Source organism: Canis lupus, chromosome 21, assembly GCF_048164855.1.
Source record: "Canis lupus baileyi chromosome 21, mCanLup2.hap1, whole genome shotgun sequence".
Taxonomy (NCBI): Eukaryota; Metazoa; Chordata; class Mammalia; order Carnivora; family Canidae; genus Canis; species Canis lupus.
Genome location: NC_132858.1, coordinates 34827591 through 34847042, shown reverse-complemented (window position 1 = coordinate 34847042; position 19452 = coordinate 34827591). Strand labels below are relative to the sequence as shown.

General features: G+C 32.4%; 1 protein-coding gene across 8 annotated transcripts in view; it reads right to left on the bottom strand.

The window, feature by feature from the left end:
• CACNA2D1 (calcium voltage-gated channel auxiliary subunit alpha2delta 1) overlaps positions 1 to 19452 on the bottom strand; it is a 475442-nt gene that overhangs the window by 45929 nt on the left and 410061 nt on the right. For 2 of the 8 annotated variants that reach the window (XM_072791358.1, XM_072791360.1), the window contains exons 16-22: positions 15684 to 15761; positions 13699 to 13773; positions 13354 to 13428; positions 10191 to 10247; positions 6278 to 6349; positions 5282 to 5353; positions 2485 to 2546 (exon numbers count right to left, since the gene is read on the bottom strand). In XM_072791358.1, the coding sequence (XP_072647459.1) occupies positions 2485 to 2546; positions 5282 to 5353; positions 6278 to 6349; positions 10191 to 10247; positions 13354 to 13428; positions 13699 to 13773; positions 15684 to 15761 (491 nt within the window). Of the gene's footprint in view, positions 1 to 754; positions 2226 to 2484; positions 2547 to 5281; positions 5354 to 6277; positions 6350 to 10190; positions 10248 to 13353; positions 13429 to 13698; positions 13774 to 15683; positions 15762 to 19452 lie in introns of those variants that run through there. The other 6 variants (XM_072791361.1, XM_072791363.1, XM_072791362.1 and 3 more) reach the window with 4 other exon arrangements.

The window sequence follows — 19452 nt, the reverse complement described above, 5'->3', positions numbered from 1 at the left end:
TTCCTCTCAAGGGAAATTAGGACATTTTTTATTGCTCCATCAGCATTTATTGCTAAGAGAAACTTCTAATTAAAACCGATAACGTTATATCATGTGGCTGCTACAGTGTCACTCTCCAAGCTTGGGTTACATCTCACGTACCATAAAAATAGTGTTGGAACTCATGAGGAACACAAGAGAAGTTTTAAAATTGACATATCAAATATACATTTTATTGGCCTGCATGTCTCAGGTTGTTATTAAGAGCTACACTTCATTTTATAGAAAAATACAGTCACACTTGATTTACTTCCATCTCAAGGCAATGGTTATTTCTTCAACTTATAGCAGATAAAATCTTTACCAACATTCTGAGTTGATGATGTTGTCATATGCAGTGTTTGCTGTCTCTCTCCATATAAAACCAACAGACCGAAGCTGCTTTATTTTCTCCCAGGGATTAAAGCCTAATAAAGCTAGTGGCCACCAGGTGGATGCGAGAGCCCATGCGATGTTTTTGTGACTCATATAAACATGGTTGACTTACTTAAATGGAATATAACATACTTTCAACTCAATCATGATTCTATAAAACTAAATTCTTTATGAAAAAAGAGCAGTCTATTAATATAATTAATTACTATAATTCAACTGTGATACCTGAATTTACATCAAGGCTTAAGAAGACAGAAGTCACTAAATGAAATTGGATACTTTGTTCATTAAATCAAAAGATGCCAGTTCTTTCTTCTCCTTCTTTGACATAGTTCAACTATTTTTTTTGTTAATTGTGAATTTATTTATACAGTGATTCAGGGAAGTGCTATAGTGAAAACAGACTGAATCTGGCCCGAAGTTGTAAGTCCAATGTAGAGGACATTTGTGAGACTTTTACAAACATACTTAAGCAAGGTATAATGACAATTTAAAAGTTATGACTGTCATTATTGTTGACTCATTGTTAAGGTTAAAAGGATCCAGTTTTTCTAATTTACAATTTGTTCATCTAAGAAAAAAGGCAGGAAGCACTATTCCCACATAGTGAAGAGGAGATAAACTCAGAACCACATTTGCAAGCTCTCGATTATCAGCTCAGGACCAGTTAAGTAGAGAAATTTGAGAGTAAGCATTTAGAAAAATTTTCAGCAATTTGGCAAAGTCCATGTCTCTGAAAGCTAATAAAAAAAAATTTAAGCTTGAATTTTTAAAATCTTTTTTTTAAGTTGACTTAGTAAATAATTTGTGTTCTGTTTTATATAAATGTGGGTACATCAAAAATATTATGAGACGCAGTGGTCTATGTGAATGTACGCGTGATTGGTAGTGAGCCAGGAATTGAAATCTTTTAGGAATGAGAGGAAGATGACAAAAGATTCAGAGATGGGGATTTTAGGGAAGAGGAAGACAAAATGAGTAACAAGAAGGAAATATTCTGGGCAGCCCTGGTGGCTCAGCAGTTTAGCAACTACTTTCAGCCCAGGGTGTGATCTTGGAGTCCCGGGATCAAGTCCCACATCGGGCTCCTTACATAGAGCCTGCTTCTCCCTCTGCCTGTGTCTCTGCCTCTCTCTCTCTCTCTCTCTGTGTGTGTGTGTGTGTGTCTCCCATGTATAAATAAATAAAATCTTTAAAAAGAAAAAAGGAAGGAAATATTTCTATCAACCTTAGTATTAAGAGCATGAGGAAGTAGGACCACTGGACAAGCCATGACCTCCAAGAAAAGTTAGACCAAGAAAGTGAAGGAGATGCTTGGCAAGTGAAGAATGGAGAACTTTCAAGGCACTATAGGGTATTATTAGTCTGTCCAGCTTTCTAAGGCCCTCTCCTTTGGAATGACCAGGATGTTACAGACTTGCCATTCATGGGGTAAAGTTATATCAACTGAGCATTTATGTCAGATAATAGTACGATGTAACAAGTTTTAAGTTAACTTTCCACCTAAATATAAGTAATATAAACTAACAATTTAAATGAGGAAATCAGTGGTAACTAAAAACTATTAGGCGGTTTTGTCACCATTTATTATCACTAACATAAATAGGTAAAATGATATTATTTTTAAAAGATTTTATTTATTTTTTCATGAGAGATAGATATATATATAGAGAGAGAGATAGGTGGAGACACAGGCAGAGGGAGAAGCAGGCTCCATGCAGGGAGCCTGATATGGGACTCAATCCTGGTACTCCAGGATCACGTCCTGGGCCGAAGGCAGGCATTAAACCGCTGAGCCATCCAGGGATCCCCTGTAAAATAATTTATATCACATGTCTTCATTTCTAAAATTTATATTCCTAGCTTTTTTCCATTTTGAAAATTAGAGCTATAATTTTATTACATTTTTATACTGGAAAAGATAACTTTTGTTTTAATTACAGTGAAAATAGTTTCTGAAAATGCAAAAACTTAATATTTATCTACTGCAAAAACTGCTACTAGAAATAGGTGAAAGACACTGAACAGAATACTTTTGTATACGATACACGTTTAAATCTAATTAATTACCTGTAATCTGTGCCATTCACAGGAGTCCACGTGTATGTCCTGTTGCCTTTGTCAATGTATCTCTAGAGAAAAAGTTTGATATGGTTGTTACCACCTTATAAAATCTATGTGAATTCATATGAAAAGCAGAACACTAAAATCTATTTATAAATTCTGTGGCCATTCAATACCCTCCTTCACAAATGTCTGATCTAGTCTACATTTACTTGTTCTGTTATGGGGGTGTGTGTGTATGTGTAAGTAAAGCAAAATTTTAGGACATAAATAAGTATCTGCCTCATAACTTTTAAGGACTTTCAAGTACAAAATCTTAGTAATTTATGTGGAATTATTAACCTTAAAACTTTGAAACTATTTTCTAAGAAATAAATTTTAATAATACAATAGAAGGATATATTAGCTAAGCCTCAGATATTTCCGTACTAGAATGTGTTTATGAGAAATTGGTAATACCAAGAAGTTAACACATCATTTCTAGATCCAAATGTATGGTTAGCATATTACTATTGTTATTATGTCATTGTTATGGCATTTATCATAAGAGACTAATTACTTAGTACCACCGAAGGTCAGAAAAACAACTAAATCCACCAGGGGAAGAAAGCCCAAAGCTCAATACCTTGATGGATAAAGAATCTTTCATATATCACTACAAATGATAGTAAAGAAATAATCTTTCTTCTATTAGGCACAGTGATGGCATATATGCATCTTTATATTTTTTAAGTTGTCTCCAGCTTTATTATCATCATCAGAAGAATAACTTTCACTGAAATGTTACTTGGTCTTAGGCATCACAATAACCACTTTACAATCATTGTCTAATTTAATCGACCCCTGGACTAAATACTATTTTCTACAATTTACTGATGAAATAAAAATACCTAAGTCTTCTAAAAAAATTGACAGGATGAAGGATAATGTATGATGCCAAATTCATTTTATAACAACCATATATGTTGCCTTATGCAACAAATATTCCTCTGGTTTGCTCAACATGTGTGGAGGACAGAGAGAGGGAGAAAAGGGATTGGTGAGGAGGTTTCTGGACTAGAAAAATTCTTAAAAACGAAAAGGAACAATGTTCATGTATTTCATACCACCCATAAAAAAAAAGGCAAATCGGTGTCATTCAGTAAGTTAAAAAATAGCATACCATATTAAGAAAATAAACATGCAAGATAATGTTTTCTTGCAATATTATTAACAAGCAAAGTCTACAGGTGGATATTGGTTAGAGGAATTTACAGTAAATTGAAGGAAGAAAACATCAATGTGACTAAATACAAACAAAATTAATTTGTAAGTTGAGGAAAGAATGTGTAGGTCAAAGAGTTTTTGGCAGAATGACATGGAAAAGTTGGCAGAGCTGTTGAATGATTTACATCTTTCCTCAAGGAGCGAGTGGGTAAAGAGCATGGCTAAAGTCTAAGTAAAGAGAATCGAAGTTTCAACAATGTCTGCAATTGCTATATACCTCTTCCTGTCCTCTGGTAATGGGGACCCCTAATGATATCAAAGTGAGAAATGCCAAGTGCTAATGAATGGATCCTATTTGGATCCTAGGTCCATCTTAGAGAAAGACCTGCTGAGGAATTCAAAAGAAATGTATACATTTAAAGAGGCTGTTACTGAGGGAAAGGATATAAGTTATCCACGAACATAAATTTCCAGGCTCCAAAGCTTCTGGATTCTATGTATTTTTCAAATACTCAAATATATGAATGTCTGTGTATTTACTCCACACTTGACTGACAATAGATAGACACACTGCTCATAGGCAGAGTTCTTCTGCAACTATGTAAAACAATGTAAGTTTACTACATATTTATACCAGTGATTTATGGGTATAGTTGTGTTACCCCTTGATTTTATTTCAGGTTTAAATGCAGGGCAGTTATGACATAAAGTGCATATATAGTGAAGGAACATAAGTCAAAAAAAGGTAACTGACTAAAAACCCAAGTCAATACATGAAATTCAACAATTAGAACATCTGCATGCACAAATCACATAACACATACAGCTATTAAATATTTCAATTTTGCATGACTGAACTGGCCTTAAAAAACATGGTAAAACATTAAATTGGGTGCTCTGGGGGCTCCTGGATGGCTCAGTGGTTGAGCGTCTACCTTTGGCTCAGGTCGTGATCCTGGGGTCCTGGGATCGAGTCCCACATTGGGCTCCCTGCAGGGAGCCTGCTTCTCCCTCTGCCTGTGTCTCTGCCTCTCTCTCTGTGTGTTTCTCTCATGAATGAATAAACAAAATCTTTAAAAAAAAATAAATTGTGTGCTCTATTTTCTTTCTTTTTTTTTTTAAATGAAGGTTTTTTTTTTTTTTTAAAGATTTTATTTATTTATTCATGAGAGACACAGAGAGAGAGAGAGAGAGAGGCAGAGACACAGGCAGAGGGACAAGCAGGCTCCATGCAGGGAGCCCAATGTGGGACTCGATCCCGGGTCTCCAGGATCAGGCCCTGGGCCAAAGGCAGCGCTAAACTGCTGAGCCACCTGGGCTGCCCAGGTGCTCTATTTTCTATGATAAAAATGGAGACATAAAATACAATTTTCAAGAACATACTATTAATAATGTAAAACATCAAGAAACCTGAAGCAAAACATTTTACAGAAATTAAAGAGTTAAGATAAAAACAATATCCTCCTAGCAAAGAAGGTCTTAAAAATGTGTTTGAGATAGCTGTTTTCTAAATACTGCTTTAATAGGAAAGACAAACTACCAATATCATTATTCATCTTTACATTTTATATAAGAATAAGCCTGACCTGATTCTTACCTCATCTTGAGATTTAACCAGAGTTCGAAATGTTTTTTCTCCACTCTCTCCATCGATCATTTTATTTCGAATCTATGGGAAAATATAAGAATCACTCTATTGCAAGTACTAAATTGACTAAGTATGACTATGAAAGTACTGGTGTTTCCAAGGTTTATACCTTATTTTAGAACAGACTGAAAAAAAAAAATAGGGTGGTTGTACTAGTAGTTGTGGTTGTCCTTTGGGAATATTCTTTTAAAAGTTACCACATGATGGTCATTTCCATATTTTAAAATAATAAAGGTCCCCTTAATTGTCTTCACCTAGTCATTAATTTTTGAAATATAATTAATGAAGGAATAGTCAATTACTTTATGGAACCGATGGAAGGGAAACTGAGCCTTAACAGGATAGATAAGTAATATTATTACAGTCACTCAGCAGCGTGAGGGTCCAAGGATCACCTTGGTGCAACATTACATGACTCCACTCTATCATTTCAAAATAACTTGTAACCAACATTCATTAAACACCTAAGACATCCCAGCTCTATGCCTTGGCCTTGGGTAATAATGATAATTAAATTATATTGTTCTATAATGAGAGAGTCAATGTATAAAATGTATAAAACAAGTGTATATAAAAACACAATGTAACAAATTTTATTTTATTTTATTAATGTAACAAATTTTAAAAGAAATACAGTGGCCTTTGCATAGTTGAGAGAAGTTAATCTCTTATAAGTTACATTTGTACTGAAATACTTGAAACTTCTCTACCTAGGGAATGGAAGAAACAAACTCATGTCACACACAACTTAAAATATTAATATTGATTCCTTTTCATATGACCATTTGGATGAGAGGGCCCAGGTTCCCGAAATTTTAACAACAATCATCACTGTGTATTATAGTACCCAGGAGAGAAGCTAGCACAGTGAAGCTGCTCAACGAATACCGTGGAATGGATGAGCCTCAGCACCTACCTGAGAATAATGCTCAGGGGTACACTCACCTCCACCTTAATGTCATTCTCTAATTCTGCATCAAGGAAATCCAAAGTTACTGGCTCCTGAGATTTGGGGTTCTACACAGAAAATAATAATAATTAAGCATATCTGACATTATGAAATGATGCTGTATACAAATAATTTAACATATATTCATATGTAAACAATTCCATAAATGTTACTTACCTAAGGTATATTAAATAGCTATATAAAGGTATCTGGTTTCATATACATATATTTTAAAGTAACAATAAATAGGCTACGAATTTGAGCCTTAAGTATAGCAGGAAAATTTGAATGTACCACCAACTGAAGACAGTCTCAGAGTGCTATGTTAGATACTACATTTATAACTACAAGTTCTGTGGGAATATGACAACTGAAGATCCACTCAACTTTAATTAGGATGGGGAAAGAGCAAAATAAAGCCATATGGATAACACATTTGGCAATTAAACAAACGCAACAGATAAATAATACATGTTCTTTATATTTTAGAAAAATAAATTATATGAGGGAAAATCTTTTATAAACTATGAATCTGCTAAGTAAAACACTCTTCTAGGCATATTTTAAGATGCATAAAAAGCCAAGTTTGCTTCATATATTTGAATCTCAAAAATTTGACATTATATTTTCATAAGTTAAATTCAGTAAATTTTTTTTTTAAATTCAGTAAATTTTTATAAGAAAATTTGTGATCAAGTCACAAGCACTTGAATAAACTACTATAATTAAAATCTAACTAAAATAATAACCCTTGGGTTCACTACATATGGTCTCTTGCTTTAACATCTCCTATTGCTTCTTCTTGCTGGTGTGCAATAGGTAAAATTAACTGTGAAATAAAGTAGATTCTTTATTTACACAAATATATCAAATAAAACTGTCCACCTGGCAAATTTACCGCATATGACATTTAACAATTTTTTTCAATTATAAAATGAACTTATTGAATTATTTGATAAACAAAAATACATTGATTCTCTTATTACACTGCTAAGTAATGTGACATGCCATAATAGAATATTAAACTTTATTATAATAATGAAATCTTAATATGCATCTAAAATTTTACAACTATGTAATTTTAGAAATTGATTTTTAAAGTTGACTAAAAATAAATACCACCAAAATGTGATATTTAATTGGACAGAAGTAATAAATATGAATTATGCTATATCGGTGCAAGGTCACTAGAATTTTAATGATTTGAGCTTCACAGGCTTTCCCAAAATATGTTCAGATTATCACTATTTTTTTTAATTTTCTTAAACCACAAAATGAACCAGAATATCACTATTTTAAACACTGTTTTAGGAGGACTGACTACTCATAATAATAACAATTAAAGGAGGACTGACTACCCATAATAATAACAATAATTAAAAATATATGTAAACTAAATACTTATTTCCAATACTGAATGAGATTATAATGGCATGTACTTATTTTATAATTATGACAAAAATGCCTTTCTTTAAGGAATAACCATTTAAATAATGAAAGTTTATGATTCCCATGGGTTTTGATGAATGGATATTCTTAAAGGCAAATGAAAAAATAATCTCAACTGTAACTGGCACTTCTATTAGAAAAATATTCACTGCTCATGAGCCTGATATCTAGAATCAGAAGTCTCTAGAATATGGAAGAGGAGTATTAGATTGCTTAATAGCTGTTAATACTGACCATTGTTTTGACAGCAACATATTGCCTCAGAAGCAAATATTCATTTGAAATGTAGCATATTTCATAAGGAGAAAATAAAAATCAATATCGAAAATAATTGTAATCCTTTATTTAAAAAAACCAAACCAAGGAAGTCACTAATAAAAGGATACTCTACAGTGGACAATATTATTCAGAACTGCTTCTTTAAAGTCCCCTGAAATAAATCATCTTCACACAAACACCATAACAGCATTAAAATTTTAACACACTCACTGCAAAACAAAGTCAAGATAATCAAAATGATAAACTATAAACATAAATAAGAATATTATCTTACATGCAATGGATAATGCATAGCATGACCAGACCCAAACAGCATGCATGGAGGAGGCATTATCAGGACGAATTGGCAATATGAAGATCATGTCCCAATCCAACATATAAAGACATAGAGAAGAAAATGAAATCATAAAAGCAAAATGTCAATGCATAACTTGTACTTTGTGAATGGCAATCTGGCTGACCATTTTTTAAAAGACCGATCACAGGCACAGTGATTAGAAAATTCAAAAGCAGAACCCTCTAAATAAAAAAAAAGTACCAAGCAAGTCTTGAGAACTGGAATCCAGTCCATTCTATCCCAACACTTTTGTTTGAAATTTTAAATATCTAACATTTCTCATGTGTAAAACTTTAATATCAGCTGATATAAAGATAACACCGTTTGTAAAACTAAAACAATAGGCATAATGCTTTTATACAAATTTTAAATGGAAATACTTAATAGTATTATGAAAACTACTGCCTATTTGAAAAAATATTTCCCAAAATTCAAATGTCTTGTGTAGTCACCAGTTTGCCATTTGAGGATTCCTTAGAAGGAAAACAAAAATAAACCATTTTTCAGGTTGTTTGTTTTCAAATTATATCATAATATTTACATGCAATATTTGAAAGTACTATAAAAATGAAAACTCACTAAAAGATATAAAATGCAAAAAGTATACTGAAGATAATACACAAAAAGAAGCATGCATGGAGAGCAATGTAAAACAATTTAATAAGTCAAGATATAACATAAACATAATTTTAACCTCTATAGGAATCATAAAAGATATGAAGACTGATAGACATGGAGATCAGATTGCAGAGAATTCTAGAGCTACAAGAAAACTGAAGCTTCAGCATCCAGTGGCCCTGCACTTTAGAACAACCTGGAAAACCTAAAACACTATTCCTTAACTTGGTCATATCCCTGGTCATATTAAATCAGAGTTTTCAGGAGATGGAGCCGGAGATCAACATACATATTTATTTTCCTGGGGGAACATACAGCATAGGGTAAAAAAAAAAATTCTTAGTTTAATTCTCCTGCTTTTCAAGTTAAGAAAGTAAAATGGGATTTAATGAACTACTCAAAGATACAGTATTAGCTATAAGTACAACTAACTTAGAACCCTGTTTTGCTAATTTATAGTTCAATAGTCTCTTCTTAGTATCATATAACCTCTGCATTATAATGCCACTAACTTTTTCTAAAGCAAAGATAGCCTTACATAGAAAACATTAAGTCATACTTAACTTCCTTTGAAATTCTGAAATTCTCATAATGTACTGTACTAAACTGAAGGAAGTATCCTTTCTGCTGATTACTTTTAGTGTGAATACAGAAATATGCATATGTAAAATAACATTTAAATTTTGTTGACAGAAAAGATTTTGCAAATGAATTTGTCAGGCAATAAAAATTCACATTTATGTGCAATTCTGGACACGTTTAATTAGCTTTAGGGAAATTTCTCTAACCTCTAATCCCAAAAAACACTTTAGAAATTCAAAGAAATTTTGGCTTAAATTTTATGGTTTATAGAAACTATCACATCAGAATTGTATATCTCCACTTAGAAGTTAATTTCACAAGCAATTGTTAGGGCTACATGGATTTGACATTAACGTCATAATATTTAACAACAAATTTATTTTTAGAAGCCATCTCATTATGATTGTTCTGATTAACGACATTACATAATTTACTAGCAATCTTTAGTTAGCAAATGCATACCGTCTGCCATCATTAATAACATTTTTGCTGTAGTTTATTGAGAAATGATGCTCATCTCCAACTCATGCTCTGGAAGCTTGAAGTCAGGAAAGGAAGCATTAATCATATGCTTTTAGGAAGAAAAGCTTAATCTCAACTCTGATTTAGCAAATTTGAAGGCACTGTCAATTTCATTCAGTTACCTGAACATTGGGTCTCCTTTTTCTTAAATTAATTGTTGGTATACCTACACCAATAGGCTGAAGCAACAGAAAGATGGTAATTCATCATGCTCTGTATCAATAGAGGTAAGGCTCCTATCCTACAATAAATTTTAATCAGGTATCATAGTGTTCGTGATGAATCAACAAATAAAATGAAAGTTTAAAAATATTTGCAGTGACTAAGAAAACTTATGCTAGTAAATAAATGGTTAGCAAAATGACTGCATATTTTCCCTTTTTCCCCCCAAAGAAGTACATATTTGGGAAGTGAGAAAGGTAGTTTGCCTCAGACAACTTTTATATTGATTAAAAAAAACCCAGCAAATTTTAGTATTTATATAATTCAAATGTGTTAAAATATAAATATTATAGGGTACCGAAAAGTGTCAATATTAAACCTTTAAAATTTGTGCCTTTGTTTTCTGAAGTGTTACCCAATGTTGTATCTCTGGAACTGAAAGAGAATTTAATCCTAATACTATAAATTTATTTTATTTAATTTTTTACATTTTAAATAGATTTTAAATACTGACTTCTAACCGTAGATCATGCACAATTTCCTATACAATAAATATTTCTTAAGATTGACTAAAATTAGATATCTAATATATTTAACTGATCTGGTGATTTTTATGAAACAAAATGGAGGAAATTTAAAATGCATTTGGGGAAAAAGTAGGATACATAATCCAGTATTTGTCCAAATGTGATCATGGTAGAGACAGTACACTTTGAGAAAATAAGAATGATTCCTTAGAAAATTAGATAAGGACAAAGTTTACAGCTACTTTATTTCCTGATATTCTAGCCCTTTTAAAAGGATTCTCATACTGCCTTCTACAAACTAAAAAATTGTACTGAAATAAATTTAAGATTATAGTTTTAGGAAGAAAGCGTAAGGCATTCAGCAAAGAATGCCTTGCAATAACACTTGCAAAGAACACTTGCAATAACACTAGACTTTGACCTTGTTACATAATAAGGGCTACTATGGAAACATAGCATTATCTTCCTTTGTTTTTACTGGTAAATTTCTGATGAAAGAATTTGAATAATTTTGTTAGTATACCAGGTATTACCACATTGGTCCTTTGTGCTTGTCAATTTTTAAACCAGTTGCCTTACACTATATCATCCTTTGTACGTGGTTCTTTTATCTACCCGTAATAGTATGCACCATCCCCCACAAAACAGAAATTATAACGTTTAACCTATTGATGAGAATTCACAAGCATCTTTAATTCACAAGCGTGAATTTCTTTTTTTTTTTTTTTTTTTTCACAAGCGTGAATTTCAAAAAAAGATCACACTGTTCAAACATACTTTAATGGTTTTATAAAATAATATTCTCTAAATATCTTTGTTATATACTTGCTTATAATAATTTCCTACATAAAAGTATGAAAAGCTGACATAATCCTGAAGAAAAATCACTTGGGCTGTATTAAGGGTTTCTACAGAATTTATATTTTCTTTGTAATTTTATGAGTTTTAGTAAATGATTCCAAATCTGAGCCAAATGTATGTTAACATCAAAGAGTATAAAATTTTTCTCCACAAATACTGGTTATAAAGAGGGAAAACCTTTTTCAAATTACTAACTCTAAATGACAGATTTATATCTATATATCATATGTGCATTACTCTCATTATTCTTTTTTATTATTTTGTCTCAATAATAAAGTTCCTTTTGGGGATGGGGTTAAGACCTACAATCATAAAAATGGGGATCCTTCATACTCTTCATCACGTTACTATTGTAATAACATCACATTGTTATTGCTTTTACATCACTTCAGTTATGGGAATGCAATTAAAATATATGGTATATACAAAGACCAAACAATAATATTACAAATTTAAAAAAAAATCTTAAAAGAGATTTAAAAAGGTAAAAATTTCCAAATGTGACAAAATCATAGACTGTTTAGCTAATCATAAATAACTCTATTAAGAGGAACTTAATATACATGTTTATAAAGAACTGTGTTAGACTCAAAATAATGGGAAAAATGCCTATACCACATTCATAATAAAACTTGAAAAACTTGAAAAATAATACAGAGTGATCAGCAGCTACACTTGATTAGCTAATGTTTAGATCAAGATGGATTTTATATGGAAGTAAGTTCCAAAGTGAGAAGAATTCAAATTGACATATTTATTGTAACCACTTAGTATAGTTTTGTATTCAATATCAACGGTTCTTAATTATCACTGATTTGAATGTTTAAATAACTCAACATTAAATGTGTGTGTTTATGCACCTACTTGTAGATGTCCTAAGATATCACTAACATTAAATACCCATGACTGAGGAAAGGAAGATAACCTAAATTTGGATATAATTCCCTTCAGCATGGGTTAAAGTATCTTCAGTATTGTCTTCAAAGTTAAACAATAACCTGAAGATGCTTATAAATTACAATTATATAATAATATTTTGCCAGTTCTTGCTTCTAGACAAACATATATTCACCCCATTTGTGAAGTACTAATGGAAAGCGAAATAAGTTGGATGAGAAATGTAGGAAAATATCTTACATCTTGGCATAACAATGAGGATAAAATAGTTAATCTACGGAATTTATCACCTTTTGCACACCTTCCTGATGAATAAACACTTTCCATTTCTGAAGCCCATCCCACAGAGTTCTACTTATTCAATTTCATTCACAGTTTTATAAGCCTGCCCAAAAGTAGAAAGAGAAATCCTCTGGGAGATGAAAAGGGGAGATAATTACCAGAAAATAGGGTGTTGGAAAATGTAGCCTGAGCACAGAAGAACATTACTTATATTTATCAGGTTCACACCCATCTGGGGACTCTCCTCGTTACCTTACAGCCTTAATCAAAATCCCGAGTGGGATGTGTGAACTCAGGCACGGGGCGATAATGGCTGTCTTTGAGGTGTGAATACTGGTTAGTTAAATATTCGATAGGAATATGGGAGAGCTAAATTGGTAAGAGAAAATGAAAACTTTTCACACTTTCATACATCGTCATCTATTAACATGATAGATATAACATTCTTTTATATTTGGTGCTATTTAGTGAATTTAAAGATGAGAAAACTATTAAGAACATTAACCATTAATTTTACAGAACTGTGCTGGTCACTGTAAACAAATTATATACATACCTTTGGCTGAAGATTTGGATGTAGTAAAACATAACCATTAGGATCAATCGCAAAATAATAGCCATTGGGACACAGCTGAAAAAAAAAAAAAAAAACAAACAGAAAACTTTCAAGATCTCTGAATCATAATCGAAATCACATTCTTAAAAAAAATCTGAATATATTTTAAAACATGAAGAAAGATAACATGGTATCTTTATTTTAAAGATTCTTTTTAAAATTTAGTTCCTTCACTAGCTTAACTGCACATGGTTTTTGAGAATTGCTTAAATGCTTTATAGAAAAGCTAAATTAGTACAAAGCTCTAAAATAAGAAAGATGCCCAGAGAATAAATTTCATCTTACTGTAAAACGTGGTGTTAGTCGTTTAATATCTTCCAAAGACACATCAACTCCCATCACACCAAGAATCAACTGATTCTGTAACAAGACAGTAAAAAGGTAGTGTACTTTACACAAAAATGCATATATTTTTACACAATTATTATATATGCTCAACTTTTTGCTTGACAATAGTTGTACTCCACACTAGCTAAAACATATATAAGGGCGAGGCACTCTTTGATATCAATTTACAGTGATTCTCACCTTCATTTACCCACAACTTTATCATCATTATTATTTAACTTTAAAAAATGAGATCTTGATGAGTGGCGCTATAAAAGATGGGAAATTTTTATTTGATGCCTCCTGTACTCATTATCCCTGTTATTTATTTTAATTGCTTCTGTACAGTTAGTTGTAGCTGTGTGTATGAGAGAGAGTACTTTGTGACTTTGTGGTATACTATTATTAAAAAAAAACCCACAAAAATGTCTAGCCTGAAGATGTCAGGTAATATGAAATGAGAAAACAATGTATTTTTTTTTTTTTTTGCTATTGATAGTGACTGCACATGTGTAACTATTCTGAAAAGGATATGACCTCATTGTGATAAAATAGCAGAAATCCTCAAACCCTGTTTCTCAGTGCTGGCAACTTCTAAATACCAAACAATGGGCATCAAAACTTTAGTTACAAGTCAAAAAGGCTATGTGGTCAACTGCCATCATAATCTTCTTTGGGACATTAAAGATGAAAATGATGTTAAATTTAGAATCAGGAATTTTTGTTTTAAATAGTTATGAAAGTTACAAAATAAATTAAAATGCTACAAAGAAAATTATAAAACCCACTCAATAGTTATGAGACCACTGTGAATTTTGTGTAGGTGCATGGGGAGTGAGAAAGTTATGACAACTATTTTCTTTTGCCATGGACCAATCCTACTCTGAGCAAAAACTGCTAATTAAAGCAATTCCTTAGTCCATCTGAGGAGTTAGACAATTACTCCTCTATGGGTTAAATTATTTAGAGCCCACAGATATTTAAGAATGATAATGGGTTTCCAAAGAGGAATAACTAATGTTTTTAATGGCTACATTATTTTGAGAAAGTGTTCAACTGAAATTTATAACTGAACAAATAATAATAAGTGCAATAGATGTCATTATGCCATAAACTGGAAATAAATTTCCTTCCAATCTGGAATGTCAACCAAAGCATAAAATCAGTATTTAGTATCAAAAAAGAAAAAAAAAAAGAGAAAATCTTAAATTCTCCTGCCATTTTAAATTCTTTATGAATTCTTTATGATGCAAGCTAAGAAACAGGAACCCAACGCTACTGCAAAATCAAAAGTATTTTAAAAATAATGGAATTTAACAAGTACAAGATACAGATTTTTCAGAACTTGAAGTTGCTAGTATCTTATTGCATTGACAATATTACCACTGCTACAGAAACCAACACTGTTATGAAACTCATGAAATATTTCTCTTGAATCTTAAAAAATAGAAAAAAAATAGATAGCTTTCATTTTAAAATCAGGGGCTTCACTTATGTGATGATTAAAAAAACACTTTGAATAGGAGTAGGAGGCGGAATGATTCAATAAAGATACCTATGTTCACTGACTACAAACGTCACCACGGTTTTGTTCTTTGGATTTTTCTTTCTGAGCTCCACGGATATCTCAGATACATTTTTAAAATGTGCACAAAATAGTATTGCCCATTTATCATGTAATTACTCCCAGAGTCTGAACTTGTGTTCTCATCAGTTCATAGTTACAGAGTTAAGTTGAATCCTGGCTCTGGGGAAGCTGACAACTTGACCTGCATTTCCTTTTTCCCAGGTGGTTATCACAAAGGCAGCTGTTCCCTCTTACTTCTGGTCTCACAAGACAGTTACATTGTATGTATTTCCTTATAGAAATATCTTATCCACACTCAGCTTCAACGTCACCATTTATCATTTATTATTATTAATTTTATCAATTAACTTTTAACCTTTAAGTTTGTCTTATTTTCAACTTGGCCTGTTATGTTGAAGACCGGAAGAGTTCCAGTAATGACAAGTCCTAGTTCCTAAAAATAGATTCAGAAAGAAAAGGCAAATGAGAATTACAACTTAAAACTCTGTCATTCTGCATTAGTCTCTGGTATACCACACTGCATTTTATGGTTACATTATCAACAGACACAAAAAAATGATTAAAGGATATCTCAAGCTTTTTAAAAACTTTTATTTTTATTTTTTTAAAAGAATCAATGAGAAACTCTGGGAAATAATCAGAATCTATTAGGCAGCTATTGAAGCATGCAACACCTAAAGTAATACCCTAAGAAGGCATTGCAAGTAACTTGAAAATTTAAAAAATCAAATGACAGTAAATATTTCAGTCACCCTGCCCTTCTACCCTTCTGTTCACTGTGATAGTTTGCCTAATATCATGGGATTCCATGATAATAAAATACTGTTTCATAGGATTTATTTTTGTTCCTTTTTGTAGCTTCATTTTAAATTTTTTCATGCCCTAAGCCAAAGGTTTCATGTTACAGCACAGATGTACAGCAGAATAAATAGAAGAAACATGCTATCAATACGGCATTTCTGCAATAGTCTAGGTAAATATTATGCTGTTCTAAAGAAGCCATAATGCTCCTAAATACCCTCCAAAACAAATAGTACTTTTTGACAAAGTAAAATAACGTAGCCAACTGCAAACATCAAATCCAACAGTCTGGTCATGAAGCAGTTTAGTATAACAAAAATAATGACCTAGTGTCAATCGGCATGTAGATAATTTCATATATTAAATTAATCCATGGAGATTAGTTGAAATAAACTGATTCTCAAGCCAGAGGTTTTTTTCTTTTATTACTTGCTATCTGCAGCAATCATATATATTTTTACCATTATTTCATGGCAAAACTATCTTTTCCAAAAAGTCACACTTTAAAATGATTTAAAAATTATCATTGAAAACTTCAAATTTGCTAGGCTGAGAAAATGTTAGTAATCTTCTTGTGAATAATGACCCCAAATCCAAATCTTGTGACCCTTGTTCTAATTCCAGAAACAGCCTGGCTTCACAGAGAAAATGTCTTAGGCAGTAAGTTCATAATTGTGCGTGTGGGAAGCCCAAAAACAATGGGAACTGAATTAATGAGGAAGGACAATCACGCAAAGGCTTTCAGCAGAACAAGATACCAAATTGTTCAGGACAAACACAATTAAGGAAACAACTACACATAATTGGTGCGTGATGATACACACGTTGGCTTTCTATTTAGTTCTAAGACAGAATGCTTAAAATGTTAATATTTATAGTTAAATATGCAAATTCATATCTCTAATGAAAACTTTCCACCGCAATAAGTCAGATTACAGATGATTTATAAAACATAATCCAGTAAATGTTCCTTTTGGAGAAGTTTTTGAGTTATAATGTATATGCATAGTTGTTAAAATACTAGTATGATATATGAACAAATATATATGGATACAACCAACGTCTGTTCATCACTTTTGCATTTATATAGAGTATGGTAATTTGCTTCTAAACATGGGACTATTTGCCCTAGAATGAGATACTAGAATTCTAACATAGGACTCACGATCATCAATGAACTCATTGATGTCTATTTTGTCTTCTATTTATTAAGAGGACAAATAATTTGTACTCAATTTCTAGACACTGTGCCAGTCTCTAGAGAACAAAATACAGAAATAAGACAAGATTTATGCTCTCCTGTAATTTATCTGATACTTATATTTTCTTGATTCCATCTTTTTTATCTTCTTATCCAAAGAGCCTCACTTTATCTCTCAAATAAAATGAACTCTCCGCAATACTGTCCCCATCTTGTTTCTGTTCTTATCTCCCGTTAGCCCCAAAAGTGACTAAGGTAGCATTTTTCCAACATACCCAGCACTCGCCCGACTCATACTGCATACTGTGTGGTTTCACTACTCCCCACCAATTACAGAAACTTTATCTGTGCTCACATGTTCAGCTAAACTAGTAACATCTTTTTATTTTTTTTAAGATTTTACATATTATTTGAAAGAGAGTGTGTGTGTAAGAGCAAGCAGGGGAGCAAAGAGGGACTCCACAGTGAGCTTAGAGCCCGACACATGGCTCAATCCTAGGACCCTAAGATCATGACCTGAGCTGAAATCATGAGTCAGACGCTTAACCAACTGAGCCATCCAGGCGCCCCATCACCATCTTTTTAACCTCACCCTACACCATCCCCAAATATATGGCTTCTTTCTTCTGAATTTCCAAAGTTCTTTTCTTTATTCTCATTATATTTATTACACTGTCTTGGAATATGTTTCTCTTTTTTCCTTAACGTAACCAGCAAGTACTGACTGGCATATATTGTGAATCTGCTACGTGCAGAGATTAGAGACATGTAATTAGAAACACAAGACATCACCTTTCATTCTCAAATTGGTAAAAAGAACGCTCTCTGTATCCACTGACTAGCCAATTCCTGTGCCTTTCTTTTTTTTCTTGTTTTATACTTAGCTTCAGCTTATTGAACAGCACGTTTAGAACCAAAATCTCTTCCTAATGTCATTTGTGCTATCAGTAGAACCCTACCAACAAGGCAGACGTGCTGGTGAATGAACTTCTGGTCATAGGAAATCCTAGAGGGCATAATTATTGACTCCTCCTATCATACCCTGTCCTGTGATGGATTCGGAAAAACGAAACATTTTGACCACAGCTTTAGATGACCATGTGACCTTAAATAAATACGTGATGTCAAGAAGGAACACTGGATAGTAATTTTAGCAAGGACTTGAGGTAAGCAAGCTTCACTTTATCTTTCTTAGCATGCAAAGCTGCTGTTAATAGTGCCTATTTTTCTTCCAACTTCCTGTATATGTTTATTTTACAAGAACCAAACGATAAGTAATTCTAAATGGATTGCATTTTGCCCTTTGGGGTCATCATTGCATTCAGAAAAGTAGTATCAGCATATAATTGTACTCCAAGTAGGAAAAAGGGTTCTTGAATCAGCATTTACTTTTCAGGGCTTAATATTTTGGTTCTCTCTCATATTAATAAAGTAATCTCACCAAGATCAAGCATACGAATAAATCTTAAGTATGATATTTACTATTTACAACATTCACACTAGGACACTAAAACTTATATTAAACATGTTTTCTGAACATAAGCTCTAATGCTATTGAGAGCTGGATAATTCTTTGTTTTGTGTGTGGGCATGGGGTGAGGGGACTGTCCTGTGTGATGTTTAATAGCATCCCTGGCCTCTATCCATGAGATGCCAGTAGCAACCCCTCCTCATCCCAGTCATGACTATTGAAAATATCCATAGATATTGCCAAATGACCTGTGCATGGCAAAATCACCCTTAGTTGAGAACCACTTGTTTGAAATATCACAGAATATCTATATTGAAATTTCAGTTGTGCAATGGACAGCTTAATATGTTTTTGTTGTATCACAGCACTTCTGATCATTTCAGAGGCTTATTTCCATAAAAAATCTAGGGTTGAATCTGAAAGAAGAGATTAGATACATAAAGAGGTTACTAGGTTTGTGGTGATTTCAGAGTAGGGTGAGATTATTTGCCTATTTAACTGCATATATTCCCAAGCTTTGTTGGGTCTGGCTTGAGTTGTGGAGGCTATCCACCCTTCTGCTAGCTGCACAGTCTACTTTAAAAATACTTTCCTCAAAATTTTTGTTCAAAGTCTGCAGTAGCAGGTATTCATTCACATGGCTTTAGTATT